We start from the raw sequence: 26,981 nt of genomic DNA on the forward strand, positions 1-26,981 counted from the left end.
TTGTTTTCTTGATGAGTGAAAGCTGCCTAGAATAAAGGGGTAACAAAGAACTGTTTTATATGCTTCTGAAAATCCAAAATTCAATAAGCACATATTGAACTTCAGAGTAATTTAGCTCACAGTTTACATATGTGAATAGACACACACACACATACACAAGTAGTTATAAAGAACACACCATAATCTGTAATTCTCAGTATTCTAATAATGACAATGAACCTAAATTAACCCAAGGAAGCTATGTAACTTTTTTGAGGATCAGTTTCTTCCTTGTAAAACTAAATATTTACATTATATTTTTAAATGTCTTTCAAGCTCTGATGTGCAATGTTATTATGTACTAATAAAATAATATTCTAATTTGATTCACAAATTATTTAAAGTACATGTAAGAACATTTAAATTCATGTAAAGTATTTTTCAAGCCTTAAAGTAGTGTATGATGATGGCTATTTAAAGTTATTTATCTTGTTGACTAGTGCCTGCTTCATTTGCAATCTAAACAATTGTAAGAAATTATTTTAAGGCCATTTTTAATATAAATGGTATCAGTATGATATAACTTTTCCTCTAAATAAAGTACTTTTTAATGCCCAATGCAGAATTGACTTAGCAAAATGGCTGTCATCATCTTACTCATATATCTTGAGTACTAACGTCAGACTATATAGATTCATAAAGATAAATAAATATATTGCAATTTAACATTTTTGTAAAAAGTCAATTATTAGTCATCTTATTACATTCACTAAAATTCATTAAACTTTAAAATAAGTTTTTACTTAAATGGGGGCCTTTCAACTTTGCAATATCAATACATTTTTGCATGTTTCATGGTACCGGAGCATCTAAAATAAATACATTTTAAGTAATAAGGGAAAAAATTATACCACCTCTTATTGCTGTAATCAATACTTAAGATCATAGATTTAGATCTTATACATCTACCAGCACAACTTTTTGTTCCTTTTATTGAGGAAAGGGAGGTTAAGAGAAGTTGTTAATTTCTCAGACTCACATAGGTACTAATTAGAAGGAGCATAGACTAGATTTTTAAATTTGTACATCTTTTACTCCAAACTCAGGTGTGTTCTCTCGCTCTCTCTTTTTCTGTCTGTCTCTTTCTTTCTATCCCTTTCTCTGTCTCTTTCTCTTTCCCTGTGTGTTTCTCTGGGTCTCTCTGTCTCTGTATCTCTTTCTCTCACTGTCATTCTTGTTTTGCTCTCCACATACATATGCATATATTATAAACATATGTGTAATATATTATAGATGTATAAGTATGTATATATATTGAATATGTGTATTATATAAATACACATAAATGGATATTTTTATCTATATATACTGAATGACTACAACTAGATTGAATGGGTCCTTCAGATTCAGCAATTCTATTGACTATATTGTTCAATATAAAAAAAAGTCTTCATGTCATACAGTTAGAAACACTTTCCTGTAGGAAGATGATCCTGAAACTACAATAAAACTTTTGTGTAACCTCATGGTTTGTTGGACACACAAAATATAAATGCAAAGTGAATTGGTACTGAACAATTGGAAGGAATTGTATGGAATGTGATCATGATATGGCCACAGGAATAAAGAGAGAATTGGGGTGCAAGTTTAAGCCAAGATTTAAGTTTCAAGATGCAAAGGCAGTTATAGCAGTAGTCAACAGTCAATAAAAATTTATTTTAGTGCCACTATACCAGATACTATACTAAGCTCTGGAGATGCAGATACAAATATAGTATGTGGAACTAAGAGAGAAAGTATCCAGGGCAGAGACATGATGGAGAAGTCCAAAAGGAAAGTAGTTGGTGGGAGATGGAGAAAAAACTACTGGGAATCCTCTTATATAGAGGTTTAGAAGTTCATATTTATTCAGTAATACATGAGAAGGAAGCCTTGCATCTGCAGCTCAATAACCACTAGAAAGAGAAAATCCTCAATAGTTTCAGAATCTGATTCAGAAACAAGAATCCGAGTGTTTTTAACTCAGCTCCAGTGGCTAGGTTTCTGTCCTATGGAACAAAAAACTCTGACATGAGGGTGATATGACTGAGGTTATTTACTGATGGTGGTTGCTAGTTGAGATCAATGATAGAAGAGAAAAAGTTTATTTCCCTATCTTGAAATCTCCTTTGGGCAGTCATTTTCCATGTGGTTTTCTGTATTTCTTTAACCTATTTCTGTTTTCTTATTTTTTGTCTCTTATACATTATGACTGGTCATAAATGATCTACAACCCACATAATGATAATTAATTGCATGCCTAATAGTAAGGGAAATGCAGTGGAGTGTGTGAATGATGATAACTTCAAAAAACAAGTCAGTTTCAAACCTCTGTACAACAAGCTAGAGCTTTCTTATTCTGGCTGAAAATGGAGCCAGTTTCATGATCATAGATTTAGAACCGGAAGGGAAAGTAAAGGTTACCTACTTCAGGTAAGGAAATTGAAGCTCAGGAAGTACCTCTTAAGAGATCCATGCCTCTAGTTTGTCTCTGGCTTTGGGGACTATAGTCTCAAAGATTGCCAGCCCTGTTCTCCGTGTCACCTGAATCACCTGGTAGATTATCCTTCTCTGTTTTATAAGAGGCAGTGTAGTGTGCGGGCCACAGAAGGGAGTCACTGGGCCTGAACCTGAGTTCCACTCTGACCTTGTATAAGTCATCTGAACCTTCCTGAGTCTCAGTTTCCTTACCTGGACTAGTCTAGTCCAGCAGAATACTATAGCATTTACACTTGTAGGGGAGCAGGAGTCCTTCCTGGTAAAGGCCAGAGCAAAGACCAGGAAAACAGTGACCACACCTCTACCCAGATCACATAGAAGGCTGAAAACTTGCATACTCCTAGAAATACCTCTGAAAATAACATATAAAAATCTAAAGCTGGGAGTGGTACTGCTCCAACCCCAGCTATCTTTAACATAAAGTTCAAGGCCATGAAATAGCTGGAAAATAAGCAAAACAATGACAACTTGACCATTTACTATGGTGGAGGGGAAGATCAAGACATAAACTCAGAAGAAGACAAGAATGTATAAATAGTTATGAGCAAAATCTCAAGGAAAAATGTAAATTGGAAACAATACCAACAAAAACTCCTGTAGGAGTTAAAGAAATAGATAAGGATGGGAGAGGAAAATTGGGGAAAGAAATGAGAATGAAGCAAGAAAATTGTGAAAAGAAAATTAACATATTCATAAAAGCGGCACAAAAATACTGAAGAAAAACCACCTTAAAAACAGAATTAGTCAAATGGTAAAAGCACAAAATTTCAATGAAATAAATAACTTACTTAAAAAGCAGAATTGACCAAATGGAGAGAGGTACAAAAGCTCACTTTAAAAATAACTACTTGAAAATTAGAATTTGGTAAATGGAAGCTAATGAAACCAAAATACATCAAAAATCAATAAAACAAAGTCAAAATAATTTTTTTAATAGATGAAAATGTGAAATATCTCCTTCAAAAAAACCAACTAAGCTGGAAAATAGATTTGAGGACAGGACATTTAAGAATTGTTGGGCTACCTGAAAGGCATGATGAGAAGAAAAAAAGTCTAGATGTTATATTTCAAGAAATATAATGCAAAAAAAAGGGAAGGGAAGGGAAGGAAAGGAAAAGAAAGGGAAGGGAAGGGAAGGGAAGGGAAGGGAAGGGAAGGGAAGGGAAGGGAGAGGAAGGGAGAGGGGAGAGGAGGGGAGAGGAATGAATATTATTCATGAATATTATTGCCAAATCCCAGAATTTCCAAGTGAAAAAGAAAATACTTTGAGCAGCCAGAAAAAAAACTAAATATGAAGTCATGGGAAATCTGAGGAATTATTTTTTTAAAGAGTCTTACTGTTACTATAGGATAGGAGTTTATGCAATACTGCCATAGTCTTTAAGAACTCAGTCACCTCTATGACAAGATGGGTCACAGGAGTAGAACTTTGTGGAGGTATTCTAATGATCTATGCAAACAGGGAAAGAAACAAAACAAAGATTTCCTAAGAACTTACTATGCACCAGGCACTGTTCTAAGTAAGTGTTTTATTTTTTTTTTTAATATTGTCTCATTTGACCCTCATGAGAACACTGGGAGGTAGAGTTACTATTACCCCAATTTCACAGATGAAAAAACTGAGATAGGGGGTAAGTGACTTGTCTAGAGACACATGGCTAGAAAAGGGAAAGGGAAGGAATAAGCCTTTATATGGAGCTTACAGTCTAATGGGTTACATGCTAAGCATTTTACAAATACCTTCACAGCACCCCTGAAAGGTTAGCACCTTCATTATCCACATTTTATTTTTGAGAAAACAGAGCCAAAAAAGAGGTTAAATGACTTTTTTGAGATCATACAGAAATGGTCTGAGGACAGATTTTGACTCTGGGCTTCCTGATTCCAGACCTAGCCCTCTCTGCTGCCATTTAGTTGCCTTCAAAGACAGGAAAGGTTAAAAATGGTGAGAAATATAAGAGAAAGCATGGTTAGAGAAGATAAAATTAGAAAGACCAAGGACTTATAGAGTACAAAGAAACTTTACATCTTTATATCCTAAATGCTTTCTTCAAGAAAAAAAAATATCAGATAATAGGAGATAAATATCAAATACTATAACACTATCCAGAAAACTAATAAACTGATACTATTTTAACATATGAGAAGATTCATTATTCATGTGGAAATTATCCTAGTCTGTATATATTGAGATCCCTCTTAGAATTAGTTAAAAAGAGAGAGAGAGAGAGAGAGAGAGAGAGAGAGAGAGAGAATTAAGAAAGTGAAGCATTATATCCTAAACTACTTAAGCAAGCAAATATTAATGAAAATTGAAAATGGACAACAGAAAAGACACTTATACAGAGTATTATCATTTTATGTAGATGGCAAACTGATTTAAGTCATTACCACAACATAAAAAAGCAAAGACTACAAAACTTTTCAGTCTGCTAACATTTGACACATGTATCAAAAAGAAAGAACTGGGCTCCCCAATCACCAATAGTTCAGAATATAAAACTGTTTGTAAAATCTTAAAAAGAAAGATTATTGATCTGGAAGGGCAAGGGAAGTCAGAGGTCAAGTCAACATCATTCTTTTTCAAAGATGAGGAAACAACTTTAGAAAGCTAACTGCTCCAAGCCAAATAGCTATTGAGAATCTGTGGGAGGATTAGAACCTAGATCTTCAAATTTTCAAGTCATTGGATTTTGCATTAAATTACAGATGATTATGAGCAACATTTTCTAGGGAGGAAAAAGGAAAGCAGTAAGTATAAAACAAGTTTCTAAAAAGCTTGGAAGGAGAGCAAAACCATCCACCCCTGAGTTGTAAAGGATAGATAGACTTGCTAATGCACATAGAAAAGATTAAGATAATAAAGGATGTTCATTTTCCGGATTCTGACATTCCTCTGGATAGACAGTACATGGAACTTGTTCACCTGAATCTATATTCTAATCAGTACAGTATATTTCTTAGAAATGACTCTTTCTAAGAAAAAATTATTGCAAAGATTTTTCATCAACTTCCTGCTTTTCTTCTAATCTTAGAAGCACTGATTTTGCTTAGCCAAAAGCTTTTTAATTTTATGCAGTCAGAATTATTTTATATCTGTGAAACTCAATTTCTTGTTTCCTCATGAACTCTTTCCCTATCTATAGGTCTAACAGATTTCTTGCATGTACACTAATTTACTTGTGTTGTCACTATTTGTGTCTAAATCATGTAGCTATTTATAACTTGTCTTAGTATATGGTGTAAACTTTGATTTATACCTTTTTTCAGCCAGACTACTTCCCAAATTGCCTTGACCTAAAAACTAGGATCTTTCTTTGGATTTAACAAACACTAGGGCTGCCATGCTCATTTGTTTCTAAATATTTTTTGCCTAATTTGTTCTATGGATCAAATTATCTATTTCTTACCCAGTACCAAATACTTGTGATAATTATAGCTTTGTGATTAGTATACTTTGAGATCTGATACTTCCAGCCTCCTTTCCTTACCATTTTTTTCATTGATTTCCTAGATATTATTCATTTTTGTTACTTCAGATACATTTTTCCAATTATTTGTCCCCAGAAAAGAACTTCAATAAATATATTTTGTACAAGTCCTTTTTTACTTTTTATCTTTTTTGGGATACAGACCTAGTAGTGGTATTACTAGGTCAAAGGGTATGTTCAGTTTTATAGCCCTTTGGACAGTTTCGAACTGTCCTATTGAATGGTTGAATCATGTTACAACTCCACCAACAGTGCATTAATGTCTCATTTTTCCCACTTCTACTCCAATACTGGTAATTTTCCTTTTCTATCCTATTAGCCAATCTAATAGATATGTACTGATACTTCAGAATTGTTTCCATTTGTATTTCTCTGATAATAGTAATATATAGATAGCTATGATTACTTCATATGAAAATTGTACATAACTTGATAATTTGTCAATTGGGGAATAAATTTAATTCATTTCTTTAAGTGTTTAAAGCATGAGGTCATCAGAGAAATGTGCTTCAAGTTATTTTTCTTCACAATTATTTTTGCTAATTGTATTCCCCAACCCATTTATTCTATTTTCCCTTTTCACCCTGTCCCATTTCAAGTGTTTTGTTTTGACTAGCCTTTAACAATCTGTCTTCCCTTTTATCATCCTCATCCTTCTTTTATCTCCTACCCCTTACTTTTTAATGTAAGATAGATTTCTATATCCAATTGAGTAGATATGTTATTTCCTCCTTAAGTCAATTCTGATGAGAGGAAGGTTCACTTACTCCCTTCTCCTCCTCTTCTTTTTTTCTTGCCTCTTTTATGTGTGAAATTTTGCTCTATTCTACATCTCCTTTTCCCTCTCTCCCAGTACATTATTCTCTCACTCTCTGATTTTATATTTTTAAATATCATGCTTTCACATTCAACTATACTGTGCCCTCTATATATACTTCTTTTAACTGCCCTAATAATGAGAAAATTGTTACAAATTACAATTATTATCTTTCCATATAATCTATTCCACTGATCAACTAATCTATTTCTTAGACAATGCCAAATGGTTTTGGTGACCATTGCTTTATAATAGTTTTAGATCTGGTACAGCTAGGCCACCTTCATTTGATTTTTTTTTCATTAGTTCCCTTGAAAATCTTGACCTTTTCTTCTTCCAGATGAATTTTGTTATTATATTCTTTAGGTCATTAAAATAGTCTTTTGGGAGTCTGATTGGTATAGCACTAAATAAATAGAATAATTTAGGTAATATTGTCATCTTTGTTATATTCATTCAACCTATCCAAGAGCACTTAATATTGTTCTAATTGGTTAGATCTGACTTTATTTTTATAGAAAGTGTTTTGCAGTTTTGCTCATATAGTTCTTGATTTTCCCTTGGCATATAGATTCCTACTAAATATTTTATACAACCGGCACTTACTTTAAATGGAATTTCTCTTTGTATCTCTTATTGTTGGATTTTGTTAGTGATATATAAGAAAGCTGATGATTTATGTGGATTCATCTTGTATCCTGCAACTTTGCTAAAGTTGTGGATTATTTTTAGTAGCTTTTTAGTAGAATCTTTTGGGTTCTCTAAGTATACCATCATATCATCTGCAAAGAGAGATAATTTGGTTTCCTCATTACCTATTCTAATTCCTTTAATCTCTTTTTTAACTCTTATTGCCAAAGTTGGCATTTCCAATACAATATTGAATAGTAATGATGATAGTGGGAAACCTTGTTTCACTCCTCAGCTTATTGGGAATGGTTCCAGTTTATCCTCATTCCATATGATGCTTGCTGATAGTTTTAAATATTTGTTACTGACTATTTTAGGAAAAAGCCCATTTATTCCTATACTCTCAATTGTTTTCAATAGGAATGGATTATCAAATGCTTTTTCTCTATTGAGATGATCATATGGTTTTTGTTAATTTGGTTATTGATATAGTCAACTATGCTAATAGTTTTCCTAATATTGAACCAGCCCTGCATTCCTGGTATAAATCCTACTTGGTTGTGGTGTATTATCCTGGGGATGATTTTCTGTAGTCTTTTTGCTAATATTTTATTTAAGATTTTAGCATCAATATTCACTAGGGAGATTGGTCTATAATTTTCTTTCTCTGTTTTCAACCTACCTGGTTTAGGTATCAGTACCATGTCTGTGTCATAAAAGGAATTTGGTAGGACTCCTTCATTCCCTATTTTTTCAAATAGTTTATATAACATTGGATTTACTTGTTCTTTAAATGTTTGGTAGAATTCACATGTAAATCCATCTGGTCCTGGGGATTTTTTCTTAGGGAGTTGATTAATAGCTTGTTCTATTTCTTTTTCTGAAATGGGACTACTTAAGTAATTTACTTCCTCCTCTCTTAATCTGGGAAGCCTATATTTTTGAAGGTAGTCATCCATATCACTTAAGTTATCAAATTTATTGGCATAAAGTTGGGCAAAGTAATTCCTAATTATTGCTCTACTTTCCTCTTCATTGGTGAAAAGTTCCCTCTTTTCATTTTTAAGACCAACAATTTTATTTTCCTCTTTCCTTTTTCTAATCAGATTTACCAAAGCTTTATCTATTTTATTGTTTTTTTTTCATAAAACTAACTCTTAGTTGTATTTGTTAACTCAATAGTTTTTTTTTACTTTAAATTTTATTAATTTCTCCTTTTAATTTTAGAATTTCAAGTTTAGTATTTGATTGGGGATGGGGTTTAATTTGCTCTTTTTCTAGCTTTTTAAGTTGCAAGCCCAATTCATCAATCTTCTCTTTCTCTGTTTTATTCAAATAAGCCTCTAGAGATATAAAATTTCTTATTTTTTATTACTTATTTAGCTTAGTACTGCTTTGGCTACATCCCACAAATTTTGGTATGTTGTCTCATTGTTGTCATTCTCTTTGGTGAAATTATTAATTGTGTCTATGATTTGCTGTTTCACCCAATCATTCTTTAGGATTAGATTATTTATTTTCCAATTACTTTTTGGTCTATTTACACCTAGCTTTTTGTTGAATGTAGTTTTTATTGCATTGTGATCTGAAAAGAATGCATTTACTATGTCTGCCTTTCTGCATTTAATTTTGAGGTCTTCATGTCCTAATATATGGTCAATTTTTGTATAGGTTTCATGAACAGCTGAGAAGAAAGTATATTCCTTTCTGTCTCCATTCAGTTTTCTCCATACCTAACTTCTCCAATATTCTATTTACCTCTTTAACTTCTTTCTTATTTGTTTTTATGTTTGATTTATCTAATCCTGAGAGTACAAGGTGGAGATCTCCCACTATTACAGTTTTGCCATCTATTTCTTCTTGCAACTCTCAACTTCTCCTTTAGGAATTTAGATGCTATACCATTTGGTGCATATATGTTTAGTATTGATATTGCTTCATTGTCTATGCTACCCTTTAGCAAGATATAGTTTCCTTCCTTATCTCTTTTAATTAGATAAATTTTTGCTTTTGTTTGATTTGAGATAAGGATGGCTACCTCTGCTTTTTTTATTTCACTTGAAGCATAATAGATTCTGCTCCAGTCTTTTACTTTTACTCTGTATGTATCACCCTACTTTAAATGTGTTTCCTGCAAAGACGATATTATAGGATTCTGGCTTTTGATCCAATCTGCTATCTGCCTCCACTTTATGGGAGAGTTCACCCCGTTCACATTTATGGAAAAAACTACTAATTCTGTATTTTCTACCATCTTATTATCCCTAGATTATACTTTTCTTTTTTGTTTCCCCTCTTACCCCCCTCCCCATTATTAAACTTGTCAGCACCACTTGTCTCATGCAGCTCTCCCTCTTTAAAATCCCTCCCACCAGAGCAATTTGGAACTATGCTCAAAAAGTTATCAAACTGTGCATACCCTTTGATCCAGCAGTGTTACTACTGGGCTTATATCCCAAAAAGATCATAAAGAAGGGAAAGGGACCTGTATGTGCACGAATGTTTGTGGCATCCCTCTTTGTAGTGGCTAGAAACTGGAAACTAAGTGGATGCCCATCAATTGGAGAATGGCTGAATAAATTGTGGTATATGAATATTATGGAATATTACTGTTCTATAAGAAATAACCAACAGGATGATTTCAGAAAGGCCTGGAGAGACTTACATGAACTGATGCTGAGTGAAATGAGCAGGACCAGGAGATCATTATATACTTCAACAACAATACTATATGTGACCAGTTCTGATGGACCTGGCCATCCTCAGCAATGAGATCAACCAAATCATTTCCAATGGAGCAGTAATGAAATGAACCAGCTACGCCCAGCGAAAGAACTCTGGGAGATGACTAAAAACCATTACATTGAATTCCCAATCTCTATATTTTTGCCCACCTGCATTTTTTATTTCCTTCACAAGCTAATTGTACAATATTTCAGAGTCTGATTCTATTTGTACAGCAAAATAATGGTTTGATCATGAAAAAAAAATCCCTCCCACCTTTGAGACCCTCCCCCTTTCTTATGCCTTTTCCTTATTTTTTCTGTATTCCTTTCTATTTAGCCTACTCTTTTCCTTTTCCCTTTTCCTCTCCCACTTTTTAATGAGGTGAGAGAAATTTCTCTGTAAACTAAATATGTCTAATATTTTCTGTTTGAGCCAAATCTGATGAGAGTAAGATTCACACAATGTCCCTTCCCCTTCTTTAATTCCCTCAGATATGATAGCTTTCCTTTGCCTCTTCGTGGATGTAATTTCCCTCTTTTTATCTCCCTTTTTCCCCTTTTCTGATACTATCCCCTTTCCACTTCTACTTCCTTTTTTAAAAATATTATAACAGTAAAATCAAATTATACAAGCACTCTTTGTGTATGCCCATAACAGAAATATAGTTCTCAAGGGGTTTTTTTTTATCTTTTATGCTTCTCTGGAGTCCTATATTTGGAGGTCAAAATTTTTGTTTAACTGTGGTTTTTTTCATTAGGAATAAATGGAATACATCTGTTTCATTGAATGTCCATCTTCTTCCCTGGAAGAAAATGCTCAGCTTAACTGGATAGTTTATTCTTGGCTAAATTCCAAGTTCTTTTGCCTTACAGAATATCATATTCCAGGCACTTTGATGTCTTAATGTGGAAGCTACTAGATCCTGAGCGATCCTTATTGTGGCTCATTGGTATTTGAATTGTTTTTTTCTGGCTGCTTGTAATATTTTTTCCTTAGTCTGATAGTTCTGAAATTTAGCCACAATATTCCTTGGAGTTTTTATTTTGGGGTCTCTTTCAGAAGGTGTTTGATGAATTCTTTCAATGCCTATTTTACCTTCTCATTCTATTACATCTGGGCAGTTCCCTCTTTTCATTTCCTGTAAGATAGTGTCTAGGCTCTTTTTTTCACCATAATTTTCAGAAAGTTCAATAATCCTCAGATTATCTCTCCTAGATCTATTTTGCAGGTCTGTTATTTTTCCAAGTAGATATTTAACATTTTTCTTTCTTTCTTTTTTTTTTTTTTTTTTTTTTTTTTTTTTTTTTTTTTTTTTTTTTTTTTTTTTTTTTTTTTTTTTGGTTTTGCTTGACTGATTCTTGATGTCTCAATAAATTGTTCATTTCTATTTGTTCAGTTCTGATTTTTAATGAGTTATTTTCTTCATTAACTTTTTTTACTTCTTTTTGTATATGTCCAATTGAGTTTGATTTTGCTCTATGGAATTTTTTTCCATTTCACTAATTTTTTTAATGAGTTATTTTCTTTTTCCAATTCACAAATCCTACTTTCCTGGGAGTTTTTTTTATCTTTTCTAATTCATAAATCCTACTTTCTTGGGAATTCTTTATCTTTTCCAATTCACTAATTGTTTCCCTGAGAGTTCGTATTTACCTTTTCCACTTCACATATTTCAGGAGGTTGTTTTCTTTTTCCACAAATTTATCAAATCTTTCTTTTAATGAGTTATATGTCTTTTCCATACTCTATTGCAGAGCTTCTCTTTCTTTTCCCCATTTTATTTCTAGCTCTCTTTTAAGATCTTTTATAATTTCTTCTAGGAAAGCCTTGTGTGATGGGGACCAGGTTATATTCCCATTGGGGTTTTGTCTGTAAATTGTCTGCTATTAATCTCCTCAGGGTTGGAAATCTGCTCTCTTTCTGTAGAGACTAGCTATAGTTAGAGCTCATTTGGCTTTTTTATTCAATTTTTAAAAGCCCTTAGGGTCTGCCTTCAGGACAAGGAGGTTCTCAGCTTCCTCTACAGAACAGGGACATATAGATAGTAGCTGTCCTGCAAATGGGCTGCGAAGAGAAGCCACAGCCACTGCTCTGGAAGTGTTACTGCCCTGGAAGAGCCCCCACTGTGCCAGAAGTGTGAATGCCCTGGGCAGAACTCTACTGTGCAGAACAGCGGCTGCCCTGGGAAAAGTGGCTGAGCAGCATGAGTGTGACTTCCCTGGGCAGAGCCCTGCACTGCGGACTGTGGCTGCACAGCTACACTGTGGTTGTGCTGACCCACTCCCAGTGCTGGGTGGGTGTAGCCAGGTCCTGTGAAATTCTGGCATTTTGAACTACACTCTATCTTTGGCATTTGTGTTACTTCTCTGCTTATCTACTGCTTTGCACCCAAAGCAGAGCAGCCAACCCAGGGTAGAGTCTTCCCTGCAAATCCCTCACCCACAGAGACTGCCCCCGCCCTTGGTTCACTCAGTGTGCTAGCCTCTATGTTCTGCCTCCCTACCTGCGCTGGCCTCTTCCCACCTGATCAAGACAGACCTTTTCTGGTGATCTTCCAAGTTATCTTCAGCTGGTAATTTGTTGTACTCCCAATACCCGTGGATTCTACTAGTCAAGTATTATTTCTGAGGCTAAATTAGGTAATCAATAAGCGAGGGTCGAAGGGAGCGCAGAATGAGGCATATGTCCTCTCCACCATCTTTGGACAATTCCAATTCTGCTTTTTAAGGCATTCTTTTCATTCACTTTTTGTACTTTGTTTACCATTTGGTCTAGTCTAATTTTTAGGGTGTTATTTTCTTCAGTATTGTTGTGTGTGCATCTCCTTTAACAAGATGTTGACTTGTTTTTCATGATTTTCTTGCATTACTCATTTCTCTTCCCAATTTTCTATCTACTTCTCTAACTTGACTTTCAAAATCCTTTTTGAGCTCTTCATGGTCTAAGACTAATTGATAATTTTCTTGGAGGCTTTAAATGTAGGAACTTTGACTTTGTTATCTTCTGAGGGTGTGTTTTGATCTTCTTTGTCACCACAGTAATTTTCTATTGTCAGTATTTTTTTCTGTTGTTTGTCATTTCCCCCTGTTACTTGACTTTTTAATTCTTTATTAAACTAAGGGTCTACTTCCCTGGTGGAGGGTGCATTGTTCCAAGATTTATGAGTCTTGTACAGCTGTTATCTTTTAGGAACCTGTAAGTTTTCAGTTCTTCCAAGGTGGTATCATAAGGTAAGGAGAGTTGTGTTAACTCCTCCCCTGGCCTGTTGTCTGGTTTGTGAGTGACCATAAGCACTTTTTTCTGCCCTAAAGCTATGATGAGGGTTCCTGTTCCATTATGGCTACAAGCTTTGGTATGCTAGTGCTACTCCTAGTCATAAGACTGCCACTCACAACTACAATCCAGATTCAAGTACATAACAAAGCAACAGTCCTGCTTTACTGCTAATAAAAAGATCCCTGTTCTTCTGACCAGTTGTTCAACCCCTTATCTGTGAGCTGCAAGCTCCAAAAGCTGCTGCTGCCAGACTGATTCAGTGGCTCCCAAGGCTTGCTTCCTTCCTCTTGACCTTCTAAATTGCCTTGGGCTTGAAAATTGCTTTACTCCATCTTTTTTGCAGGTTATGTTACCCTTGAATTTGTTTAATCATTAAATATCTTTAAAGGTATTTGAAAAGCTTTAGGAAAGAGCTTGGGAAGTTATTTGTCTTTACTCCACCATATTGTTTTCCCTCCCTTTCTTTTTTAATAGGTCACTTTCTTGCCTGCTTGCCTTACCCAGCTCTGTCCCTGTCAATAGTGACATGATTCTTTCCATATAGACTGACTGACTATGGGCTACCTGTCTCACCTGTACAACTCCATCCCTGATAGCAGAGCATTCTTTTACCCTTCACTGCCCCCAGTGGCCACAGACTGTATTTCTTCCTCTTTCTCTTCCCAGCAATGCCTAGAACTTCAGCATGGAAAGTACCCTTTCTCTCTTCATCTATGTGTACTCTATCACATAAAGCATGCCATCTTTCAACTATACAGACGACCACATAAGTTTCTCTTTTTATCTCTTTCTAACTAGCACTTAACATTAGCTAAAAGTATTACTAGCTATACATTGGCCAAAAGGACAAATACAATAACATATGTTTTTTTAAAAGAAATTTCTGGTACTTGGTTTGGAGAATCACAAAACAAGTCATTTATCACTCTTATTCTGAATTTATCACTTTATGCCTATGAACTGGTTCTACTCTAAGTTGCAAATGTTTTTTTCATTAAGCACATAACCAATGCAGCATTTTTTAAAGATATAGATATTGACCCCAAATCCAAAGAATTCATCTGATTGCTATTACTTGACAAGAATTTTAGTAGGATTATATGATATTTTGACTAGCACTATAAGGACTTATTCCTAAAATTTAGAAATGCTTAATTTTTTCTAGTATCTTGACCCATCAAATGATACACACATATTGTTCTATAGGAACTTCTATGAATGTAGTTAAGTTTTGCTGTTAAAATATAATACCAAAAGTCCAAAAGTAAGCTCTGATAAATTACTATTCATCATAAAGCTTTTAAAGTAAAAGGACATGGAATGCTAATATTCCTAAAATAAAAGCTGTTTTGAATTTTAAAATATAATTATATTCTATATGGTACTCCAACATACTGAAATCACTACTAAATAATTGTACAACTGAACAGTCAATAAAAAAAACTTCTTACGTGACTGATAAGCAGAAAATTGATTCAATAGTGGAGAAAAATAACCTTACTATTATGTCATAAAAGGACAATTATTCTAGAACTAAAAGACTGACACTTGACTGAATTATCTGAATTACTATTGGTAATTTCAAGAGGCAAGAAAGAGAATCATGGAATTAAATTCCAAATCACCAAACTCTCACAACAAATTCCTTGTTTCTTTGCTAAAAAGTTTTGTTGAGATCAAAAGATACCTCAAATCCCCAAATCTGATGAGCTACAAAATATAATGTTTTATCATGGGCTGCATTTTTAATGTTATAGGCCTCAGAGATGATAATAAAATACTGACTGAAGAATAAATCTATTTGTCCCAAATACTGGCATACTGTTTTTGGTTTCAAGTCTCTTAAAATGCTAGTTTATCAGGAGAAGAAATTAATATTTATAGAATTTTACTACATTATTCAAGTAGACAGAGCATTGTATTTAAGAAAGGTAAGTTTAGTCAATTATGAGTCATATTTATTTGGCTATCTTGTATTGATGAAATATTTTAAATTAGCTTTGTAATTATTTTTAAAGTGAAAAGATCCCAATATCTTTTTATTGACAAAACTTTTGCATGGGAAATTTTTTAACATTGACTCTTGCAAAACCTTCTGTTACAAATTTTCCTCTCCTTCCCACCCCCTCCCCTAGATGGCAGGTAGTTTAATACATGTTAAATATATTAAATTATATGTTAAATCCAATATATGTATACATATATATATATATAGTTATCTTGCTGCACAAGAAAAATTGGATCTAGAAAAAAAAACCTGAGAAGGAAAACAAAAATGGAAGCAAACAATAATAGAAAGAGTGAAAATGCTATATTGTGGTCCATACTCAGTTCCCATAGTTCTCTCTCTGGGTGTAGCCAGCTCTCTTCATTACTGGACAATTGGAACTGGTTTAAATCATCTCATTGTTGAAGAGAGCCACGTCCATCAAAATTGATTATCATATAGTCTTTGCTGTGTATCATGATCTCCTGGTTCTGCTCATTTCACTCAGAATCTGTTCATGCAAGTCTTTCCAGGCCTCTCTGAAATCATCCTGTTGGTCACTTCTTACAGAACAATAATACCAATATCATTTTCAAAGGTTATTTTCTTCTATTCAATTTTTCTTGTATGTTTCCATAACCAGAAAAAATATGCCTAGCCCAATGGAGCTATAAGGGAAAACTAGACTTCTTATTATACAATAAACTAAGTATAGCATTTATTGTGTAACCACTTGAAATTTGCAGTCTTGCCTACATCATTCTGGATAGTTCTCCTACCTCATATTCAAAGAAGAACGTGGATTACAAGTCATCTGATCAGCAGAATCACCTTACTCTCTAAAATGTACATGAACTTTCAGTGAAGAGAACAATTTCTTTACCTCCTTAATTTTCACTTGGCTATAGCCCAAAATGTCTGTTTAAAATGTACATCTCCCACTTGGTACCACTAGTACAATACCTCAAGAGTAATTAGTTGTGAGAAAGGGAATTAGAATCAGTTACTGAGAAGGAATAAAAAATATGCAGGGATCATACAGATTTTTACTTTAATTTCTATAGTATTCTTTTATCTTTTTTGCTCACAGGGCATCAAACTATAGATCCAAGGCAAATGGCTCTTCAGTTTCCAAATGTGTGCTTCTCTTCCAGCTTCTGTTCTGGAGAAGACTGTTCTTTTGTTTAAACCCCAAGCTTCTCTTATGCCAAATATTTTGAATTACATTCCATTATATGTATGCTTCTAATAGCTAACTCATTTTATAAAACTTTTCATTTGTTTTGAGAATATAAAATCAAATGACTTGTGGCCTTAAGTAAAAATAAATTAAGAAAATCTATCATCAGATCAGAGGTCCTGAAGCAGATTTTGAAAAACTTTCAACCCTGAGTGGAAATCAGGCTCTCCTGATTCCTAAAATAGTTAGCAATGTGTAGAGATAGTAACTTTAATCATCTCCTCTAAATACTGACTTGATCTTGTTTTAGTACTCTTCTCCAGATTTCAAGAATGGGATTGGTCCTTTTACCACCAGTGATTTGTCTAGCCACAATGAACTGTCCTTAATTTCCCAGTAACAGTTTGAGAAAAGGGTACTGATGTGCCCTTTTGGTTCAGAGGTGGCCTGAAAGAATTTAAGGAAATTCTCTTGAAGTCACAAATCTTTATTAACACCAAAGAAAAGCAGGCTCAACTCAGAGGAGAAGGTCCAACTGAGGTCTAGCAAAATAGGTGAGAGATGGAAGAGTTTTTCTGCGAGATTTTTAGAGAGCAGCCAAACAGTCTGACAGATGGTTTGGACAGTGAGTGAGGATGTGGGTCCTTGTCTCCTTTCAGAAGTGAGATATGTAATAAGGTAAAAAGAATAGTCAGCATGTGTGGGGCCTGGACACACAAAAACCTGCTGACAGAGACCTTGGGTGTTGCCAGAGTGTTTCATAGGGCTCTTAGTTAGCTAGCAAAGGAGCTCCAAGTTAGGGGCCCCTGAGTGGAGGTCTCTGGGGTCCATCTTCTCCCATCTTTTTCTTATTGCAGGGGTAGAGGCTCAGGGAATAAGGATGATGGTTTCAATCTTCTGAAACTTCTTCTTGATGGAGAAGGGAGTAGTTTTCCTTACTGGAAGATGCCTCATGAACACGCATCACCAGGGGAGGAAATGGGAGTCAGGGATGACAGAAGCCTAAGGTACAGGTGTTGCATACTGTCCAAGGAACAGATTGTATCAGTAGTGCACACAGGGAGAGCCTTGACTTGAGCTATGTGAAAGGAAATCAAAGAGATCAGTAATTGGAGTCAATAGAGACAGTAGTCAAGAGTGCTACACAAGAAAGAATTTGAAGACATGAGATTTTCATGAATGTCCCATATCCACCCAGATTTTTTCAGGAAAAGACTCAGGCATTGGGTAGACAGGATGACTGTTGAGGGGGTCTCCAATTCAAGGCTTTTCTCTTGATAGGGCCTTCAGAAATATCAAAGGGAAAAAGGAAAGGCTCATCTTACAGAGAAAAGTATATCCTCAGGAACATAAAAAGTGCCTGAAGTCAGTCTTTGTCCTAGTCTGACCAAAGAGTTACCCCCACCACGACCACCACTACTGGGAGCCCACAAGATGGGATGGGGAGAATTGGAGAGTACAAATTTTATGAAACACTGTCTATAGTAAAAACACGTTCAATTATTAATTATGTTCAAAGGGACATAAACTACTGTTCTCAGAATCTCTTTAAACAATGGGAGCATCTTTAAGGTAAGTCAGTATCACCAATTGAATTAGCCTTATTGCAATGACAAAGGTTACTAAGCCTTACATACATGAGAGGCTTCACTAAACACCTCTGATTTTTTTCCCTTTGAGTTTAAATCTATTCTGCTGTAAAAATCAATCATTAGAAATCATTTCTATGTAAACTGCTTGCATTTTTGTTCTTCTTCCCAGGTTATTTATACCTTCTAAATCCAATTCTCCCTGAGCAACAAGAAAACTGTTCAGTTCTGCACACATATATTGTATCCAAGATCTACTGTAATCTATTTAACATGTATAGGACTGATTGCCATCTTGGGGAGAGGGTGGAGGGAGTGAGGGGAAAAATCGGAACAGAAGTGCATGCAAGGGATAACGTTGTAAAAAATTACCCTGGCATGGGTTCTGTCAATAAAAAGTTATTTAATAAAAAATAATAAAAAAAAGAAATCATTTCTATATAACCAACTTATAGTTTCTCGATAAACCCATTCCTTGTTTGGGGATTATAAAACCCAAACTCTTTTCCCAAGGCTATCACCTTGCTCACAAGATGGTTCCAAGAAACCTAGCAAGCTTTCAGAACTGAGCTTGATACTCCTCCCTTTTCATCCTATCTAGCATTAGAGATGCTGTGAGCTGAGCACTTCCCCTAGTCTGTGAAAAGGAAGGAATCTGCACACCCTGAGATCCCAAGAGGAACTTCTCTAAAAAGCAAAACCAAAACAAAATCCAGATAAGGTTTTCACCTCAGTGATTTCCATTTACAATAATTACCAGTTTTAGGCAATATCATTATGACAACAAATAACTTAGTTAACAATCTTACAACTTTTGTAAGTGATAGCTAAACTGTTTTAGCTATAACTCCTTCTTAACACACAAGCAAAAGTGGAAATATCTAATTCCCTAATTAGTGGTTACAAACACTATAACAAACTGGTTTTAAACAGATTTTTTTCTTCCACATTCTTTTAGTTGCTCAGTTTATACTGTAGTTCAGGTTACTGGATGACAAACCAAATCTCAAACTTACAATCTCAGAAAGAACCTATTACCCATCAATTAGTATTTACTGAATCTCATCAGTCAGTAATGGGCCCAAGTAGGAAGGCTTGAGCTTCCCCCTCCTGTACCTTTAGATGAGTTTCCTTTTTGTGTTAGGGAGGAAACAAGACAATTCATACAATTGAAAAGAACATGATCTATCACAAAAATGGGTAGGAATCTCATATAATTTACAATCAAATCTCCAATTTTAATACACATATATATATATACATGCTAATTTTAAAAATTATTTTTAAATTGATTAATACTTAAATTTAATTTGTAAGACTCCCTAAATAGCAACTAAATTTTCAATGAGTCCCAATTACTTTTTGGTGTTTCCTAATTCACACAACCCTTTTCTTTTGAGAGGCAGGAAAAAGTTAAGTGTTTCAATCCCATTTACTGAATCTTGCAATGCAGGCTGATATACTGCAAGAGCTTCTAAAGTGGCAGCAAACTGTTTTTCTGTTTCCAAAAGTTCTCAGATTCTCAAACCCTCTGTTCACACAGTCAGGAGAGATTATAGTCCCTTATTTCTTTCTGCTTCTCTCATTCCTACATGCTTAAACTTTCTTGTTTACTTTTCTAACCTGCACACTTGTTTGTTATTTTGATCCAACACTTTTCCTCAACGTGCTTTTACCATCTTATCTCAAATAACAGTATATGTTCTTTCTCTCTCTCCTGTCTACCCTCCCTATTGTATCAGGCAAAGGAGAAACAAATGGAAAAAAAAGAAAGCTTTCTTTCATTTCCCTAAAACGAAGCTATTAAACTTGTCAATTGCTTTTAAAACCTTTTTAAAACTTTTATAAAACATAATCCTTATTTTTCCTTAAAATAAATTCTATGGAGTGCTACTCAAATTTACCAAGATGTTTCAGAAGGTGGTAAATTCCTAGAACTACCCAAAGTCTCAGGAGCTCTCTCCCAGGATTTTAAAATGATTAGTTGCTAAACTCCTTAATGATTAATCACAAAACTTACAGAATCTGCTAAGATGTTTTAGCTTTAATTATCTAACTTTATTTCTACTGACCCAAACTGGCCAGTGCTAGGTCCACAAAAAAAGTCAGGCTTTTTCTTTTTAAAGGTGGAATTCTTTTTAGGAATGTTAATAAGTCTTTTCCAGTTGTCTCTCTAACTGCAGCCTTAGAAGTTTTTCTTTCTGGCCACATTTAAAATATTTCAAGGTAAAAGAATCTTGCTCAAGCACAAACATGACAGACATTCTGCAAACAGAGAAACATACAAAATGACAATTAAAATAACTATTTGAGAGACTCATCCTGATCTTTCAAGGTGTACTGAAGCCAGACAATGGTACAATTGGGGTCTTTGAATTTCAAGAGTTTCTTCCTTTCAGTAAGCTGAAAAGAAGGGCTAGTTAAAAGCATTTTTCAGGAATCATGAAAGAAGGTATTCTTAGAGAGGGCCTTGAAGGCTGAATATAAGGGGCCTCTCTCCATTTTACTTCCTTTCTACAAAGTAAATCCAATTGCAAGATGTTATTATAATTTAGAGAGCCATTTTGAGGTCATCTTGTTGGTCCTCTAGATCATATTGGACCCAGGCAACATCACAAAAAATATAGGGTATTTTTTTCCTTGAGTTGTCCTTGACCAAATTTGTCCCATTGTCCTAAAAGGCATCCCAGCAGAATCCTTTGGTCCTGGTCCAAGGTAAAAGAAGTTCTTCCCAGATCAGTCCTTTAAATATCTTTGTCTAAAGGGTTTCAGATTTGTGCACAGCTGTGGTAAGCTGTGAAATCTCCAAACTATGGTGGAAGTAGGCAGGTCTTCCAGGTTTCCTCTATGTTCTTATGACAAGCATCCCTGGCAAAAGAGGGAAGGGGAAGAAGTGGCGAATAGACATCCCACTCTGAGAGCCCAGAGGAGCTTACACAGGAATGGACAAGAAATAAGTACAATGCAAGCTTGAGTGAGTCCAAAAGAATCAGGTCCACAAAGGGAATCTTGAATACTGACACCAATGAAGGAGAAAGATTTTGAAGGGGTTTCAATTCCAAACAAGGCACTTTTTATGTGATCCTATTTAGATAATTACATTAAAATTAATGTGATTCAAATTACTATTTTCATACAAAAGTTGAATAAAATGTCAGCATTTTATTCATAATTTCATAATAATATCAAATAATCATATATGATTATGATAAAAAAATTTAACATGTAACATAAAAGAACAAAACCACTATGGAAGAATACCAAAAAATTGAAATATAAAGTAAATTTAATAGGATCTTAGTCTCTTTTTAAATTCGTAACTATCCACATATTTTCTGTGCAACTTCCTTCTTGAGTACATTCCTTTATTAAATAAATCTAGTAGTACATCTACTTAAATTACTGAACAACAGATTTATAGACATATGTGTAAATTTGATAAATGTGAGCTTAAACAAGACTGTGAATAAAATATGCAATTGTCATAATCATACAACTAAAGTTGTCTTTACCTTTACAATTTGTTTGGTAGTCTGAAGTTTTTGATCAGTTATTTCTTGTTGCTGTGTAAGCTTTTCATTGGCATCTCTTAATTCCTTAATAGAAACTTCAGTAGACTTTTTCAAATCCTGTAGCATATTGATTTGCTGCTGCATGGATCCAACTCTTTCATTTAATACTGATTTTGCAAAGTTTACATTGTTCTCACTCTCTTTGTTAACTAAACAAACAAGGTGGTAAATAATGGCTTTTAGTCTTTCTTAAGAGTTAAAATGAAAGTTATGTAATTTCAATACATTCTTACCTTTAATAGTGGCTGGTGCATATGCCCTCCTCAAAGCATGAATTTTCTTCTTCTGTGAAAATGATCTTCTACAATCCTTATTATAGCTATTCTGAATTAAAAGCCTCATATAAATTAGATTAGTATTCAAAACCTCGTTAGATAAAACAAAAACAATAATTTTATTTATGTAAAACTTACGAAGAGCAAATGAAATTTATATCAGATAAATACCAAAAAATTAGCAAAATTTTATTTTCCACATGTCCAAGACCTATAATTTATTGGGTAGGGTTAGGTAACTAGTATAATTGTTATTCAACTGCCAAGCAGAATGTCAGATCAACTTGCTAGAATGAATTTTAAGGCCTTCTAAAGAAATATAGGAGCAAATGTGACAAGCATTAAAATAATTAAAATAAAACTTATTGTGTGACTTGAATTATTTTAGTTCTGAGTATATAAGTCCATTACTCCTCTTTTCACTCCTGCCTGACTATCCGTTGGATATTTCCCTATGATGTCAGCTGTGGACCTGGGCAAATAGAGGAAATGAAACTTCAGTTGTTCTATTTTGTTACCAGTCATAGCAGGAGAAGGAGATTGAAACTACTTACTGAATTGATTTTTAAAGACAATATGTGCATTTCAATTACCTATGCTACCCTTGTATTCTGATGCCAGAGATAATCAAGAATTGTCTTCAAGAGATAGTATGAGGCTTTCAGATGTCTAAGTGCGATACAAGAAAAGATAACTCATATGAATTACGTAAATAATGAATTCTTGAAATTTTTCTAACACAGAAGGGGAAAAGAATCATAAAGAAATTAAGAAAACAATTCAACTACTACTCTCTGTTGCACCCAGATGAAAAGATAAGTAATGTGTGTAGGTAAATAAAAAGTATACTTTTTTCTAGACATCCTTGATGATACTATACGAAGATTAAATAAAACAAAGCTATATTGGCTCACTTTCCAAAATTGCTTTGCAACTATAAATATTGCTCCCCCCCCCTTAAAAAAAGAAAGAAATTAAAAACATAGAAATAGTTGACATGTTTTAAAAAGTAGAAACAATATTAAATATTACTTGGTAGTATTTTTTTTAGATGGTGAATATTTTGGTTAAGAACTTAGGTTTTGTGTGCGTGCGTGTGTGAGAGAGAGAGAGAGAGAATCTGCTTTAGCATAAAAATAAATTCATTGTTAAAAACTATGCTTCTCAGAAGTTAGAAATTTTCTGAAGACTTCAATTCTGTAACAAATAAATGAAAAAATATTTTAGCTTATGTGACATTTTTAAAGATTCATTGTCACAAAGAAAGCATTTCTTGGTAGTCATTAGGGGCAAAATGGTACTTTAAAACTTTAAAATATGGTATTTATTTTTAAGATCAATTCTTAGCAGAGAGGGAAAAAAGCACTGTCTAATCTAAAATAACTACCGCATTACCTGTAATTTGTTCAGTTCCAACATAAAATAAGGAATATTGATATAGTTTCACATTGTGACAATGGATTGTATATTCTACAGATAGTGGATTAACAAAATGAATGATTAAATATAAAGTGTGACAATAAAGTCACAAAGCTGATTTTTTTATTTTTGATATCTAGGATTCAGTGAATGTTTTCTTCAAAATAACTAATTACCCTTGGACAATGGGACCTTTGTGAATCCCATTACCACTGCTCACACTATTTTTGGAGCTACTCTTCTGGCACAATTCCCAGAGCCCATTTAAAGTCACATAAGGAAACAATTCTTATTGTATGGTCACATATTATTTGTTACTCAAAATAGTACTTCTTAGCTTAATCAATTATCTCCTTTAATCAGAAGACAAAGCTGAAAATTAATTTTAGCAATTTAGAAAAAAATATTTCATCCTCCAAGATTAAAAAGAGTATGGCTCAGACTAATGTAAATTTCAAGAGAAGAGCTTCAAAAAATGTTTAAAGTTATCACATTTAGAGACTGAGTCCAACTCTTTCATTTCACAAAAAAAAAAAGCAAGAAACTTTAGTCAATTTATTAAAGGCACAGCATAGAAGTATGATTCAAATCTAAAACTTCTGACTCCAAATAAAGAGTTCTTATACAGGTACAGCTACAAGGATATAACTTCTGGATATATATTAATAATCAGGTTTTTAAAAATGCAATTGTATTATTCCATAGTCATACCACATAAATAAAACGGTGTAGATTAACTTTAAGACCATATACATCATTTGTCTGTATTCTTTACAAGGACAAAATTCTTCAATCAAGTAGTATCTGTCAGCAATCATAAATTATAGACAGGAACATGATGCACCAAATATTTGTCAAACCTACCAAAGTAGTAGGTTATATTTGTGATCAAGTTCAATTAAATTCAACAAATATATAAGTAGCTTCTACTATGTATAAGGCATTATTCTGGGACACAAACTTATGTCCTATAAGAGATATATGAAAGAACTAGGAATATTTAGTCTTCAGAAGAAAAGATTTTTAAGAGGAGAGAATGGCCATATCCATTCTCTTAATAGATCTGAAAGGTTGCCATATGGAAATAGATTATATTTCTTTTCCTGAGCCCAAATGGGAGATAACTAAAATATACTTGCAATGAATTCACAATCATATGGAAGATACAACAAGTACGTATGTATGTACACACATATACGTCTGAGTATATAAACATATGTGTACATGTATATAGTATAAACGCAACGTTAATAAATATTACTATATATGAAGTAGTCTAGTAGTCTATTAAGTATAAGGTAGTTTAGAAGAGAAGGCGCCAGCATTTCAGGGCATCAGGAAAGGTTAATGCAGAAAATGGTATCTGGACTGCATCTTTAAATAATATGGGACTCCATTAGGGGGAGAAAAAAAATGCATTCCAGATATAGTGGGAATGACCAGTGCAAACATGAAACCAACACAAAGTTGGAAATAATATTTTTTATTTAAACAGGAAAAAGCTTCATCTAATTGCTATTATAGCTATACCAAAAAAAAAGGAATGGGCTGTCTGTAAAAAGTAATGAGGTCCTCATTATTTGGAGTGTTCAACTGGCAAATGATGATCATTTTAAAGGGATGCTGTAGTAAGGATTGTTTGAAGAAGTATGAGACAACTTAGATGATCTCTGGTGGGTCTATCAACTCTAAGCAACTATAAACCTTTTTGTGCCCCCAATCAATTGCAGACGTTTTACAATCTCCCTTTTGATATGCTAGGGATCCTAAAGAAGTCACTATGGGCAAGGGTTCTTAAACTTTTTCCACTCATGATCCCTTTTCACCCAAGAAATTTTTATGCAACCTAGAGTATATAGGCATATAAAATAGATATACAAATTAGACATTTACTGATAATAAATCATAATTTCATTACCCCTACATTCAGTTATGAAACCACATATGGAGTCATGAACCACAGTTTAAGGTACTGGAAGCTAAACAATCAGGTATAAAATAGCTTTAAAGAGCATAGTCTTCTATAGTTTTAAGGAAAGTACAACCTAGTGTTCAGGATAAAAGAAAACATTTATCCTTTAACTTTGTACTGGTTTATACTAAAAGAACAGACATAGTGAATTAAAAAAGTGTTATTATTATTGTATAAGCTGCACTTTAAATATTTTTCACTTCCCATTTTTAGAAGTGAACTCACCAAAGGACTGAGAACAAGTTTATTTGGTTTTGGGTTTTATTGCATTTCTTGGCATCTCTAACACTGAGACATTAATAGGTACATAGTAAGTGCTTTAAAATATGTTCTAACTGGAAAGATAAAGAGAAAAAGAAGTGTTTAAAAATAGTCCATGTTAGTGCTGAGTTACTCTAAAGAAAACAAAACAAAGTAAGGTGCCTCTAAAAGAATGAATATTAATTATTTCATGTTTAAATGCAGTTAAAAATAACACTTTGTGAGTGCAAATGTTCTCATTATATAAGGGTCCTCATTAGATAAAGAATATAATCAAGTTAAAATTTATTTCTATTGATATTTTTACTTATTAATGATTAATTATTAATAATTAATTTATTTATTAATATATTATTAATATAGCTTATTTTCTTTAACTATTGCTTTACAGATAAAAATATTACCAAGATATAGTATATAATCAATTTTAATCTTTTTATATGCCTTTTGAAAATAATTTTTAAATTAGGAACACAAGCTTAAAATAATTAACTTAAAGAAGTTTCAAAAACTATTAAAATAAGTCTTACAAATAAATAAAACCAGAATATATACCTTTTTGATTGGACTTTCTATAGCTAATACAATTTGTTTCTTCCCTTCTGTTTGTTCTTCTGTCTGTTTCCCCTCAACTTTTCTTGGACTGACTTTTTGGGATGTTTTCACAATAATTGTTCCTAGGTTTTGAGAGATCAGTTCTTCAGAATCACTTTAACAGGAAAAATTCAAAAAGAAAATTTATTAAAGTAATTCATGTCTTTCTAGGTTGAGTCTTTAAATAATTTTATCAACTTTAGGTTAAAAAAGACTTGAACTCTACATATGTGCCAAAAATACTTGGGAAGAAAGGTAGAATTATATAGTGTAGACATCTACATTAATCAAGAACACAAGATAACTATGAAATCTCCATTTTACTTTGTGCTTTACTATGTGGCTACAGCTGTAGTGTTAATTAAAGGAAATGATAGTACAGCAACAGAGAATCAAGTTAATTATTATTTTCAAATCTCTAATATCCCCCAGGCAAATTTACAATGATGTATACTAGTGGAAATGTCATATGAAAAACCTGTCAGAAATTGCTTACTGATGTATATGAACTGCCAGATGGGCCCTACCATTTAAAACACACTTTGAAAAGGAGATAATAGTAATGCAAATATTGAGTTGCCTATATTAAGTTAAACAGAAGAAATGACTTATTAGAAGAAATTGTGAGGTTCTGTGGATTTTGCTATAAGGGAAATGGCAAAAAAGTGAAAATA

General features: G+C 33.5%; 1 protein-coding gene across 3 annotated transcripts in view; it reads right to left on the bottom strand.

Moving 5' to 3' along the window:
* CNTLN (centlein) overlaps positions 1 to 26,981 on the bottom strand; it is a 429,193-nt gene that overhangs the window by 140,817 nt on the left and 261,395 nt on the right. For all 3 annotated transcript variants that reach the window (XM_031961486.1, XM_031961482.1, XM_031961489.1), the window contains 3 exons: positions 26,269 to 26,422; positions 22,020 to 22,110; positions 21,727 to 21,935 (listed from right to left, as the gene is read on the bottom strand). In XM_031961486.1, the coding sequence (XP_031817346.1) occupies positions 21,727 to 21,935; positions 22,020 to 22,110; positions 26,269 to 26,422 (454 nt within the window). The remainder of the gene's footprint in view (positions 1 to 21,726; positions 21,936 to 22,019; positions 22,111 to 26,268; positions 26,423 to 26,981) is intronic.

This window comes from Sarcophilus harrisii, chromosome 1 (genome assembly GCF_902635505.1).
Source record: "Sarcophilus harrisii chromosome 1, mSarHar1.11, whole genome shotgun sequence".
Lineage (NCBI taxonomy): Eukaryota > Metazoa > Chordata > Mammalia > Dasyuromorphia > Dasyuridae > Sarcophilus > Sarcophilus harrisii.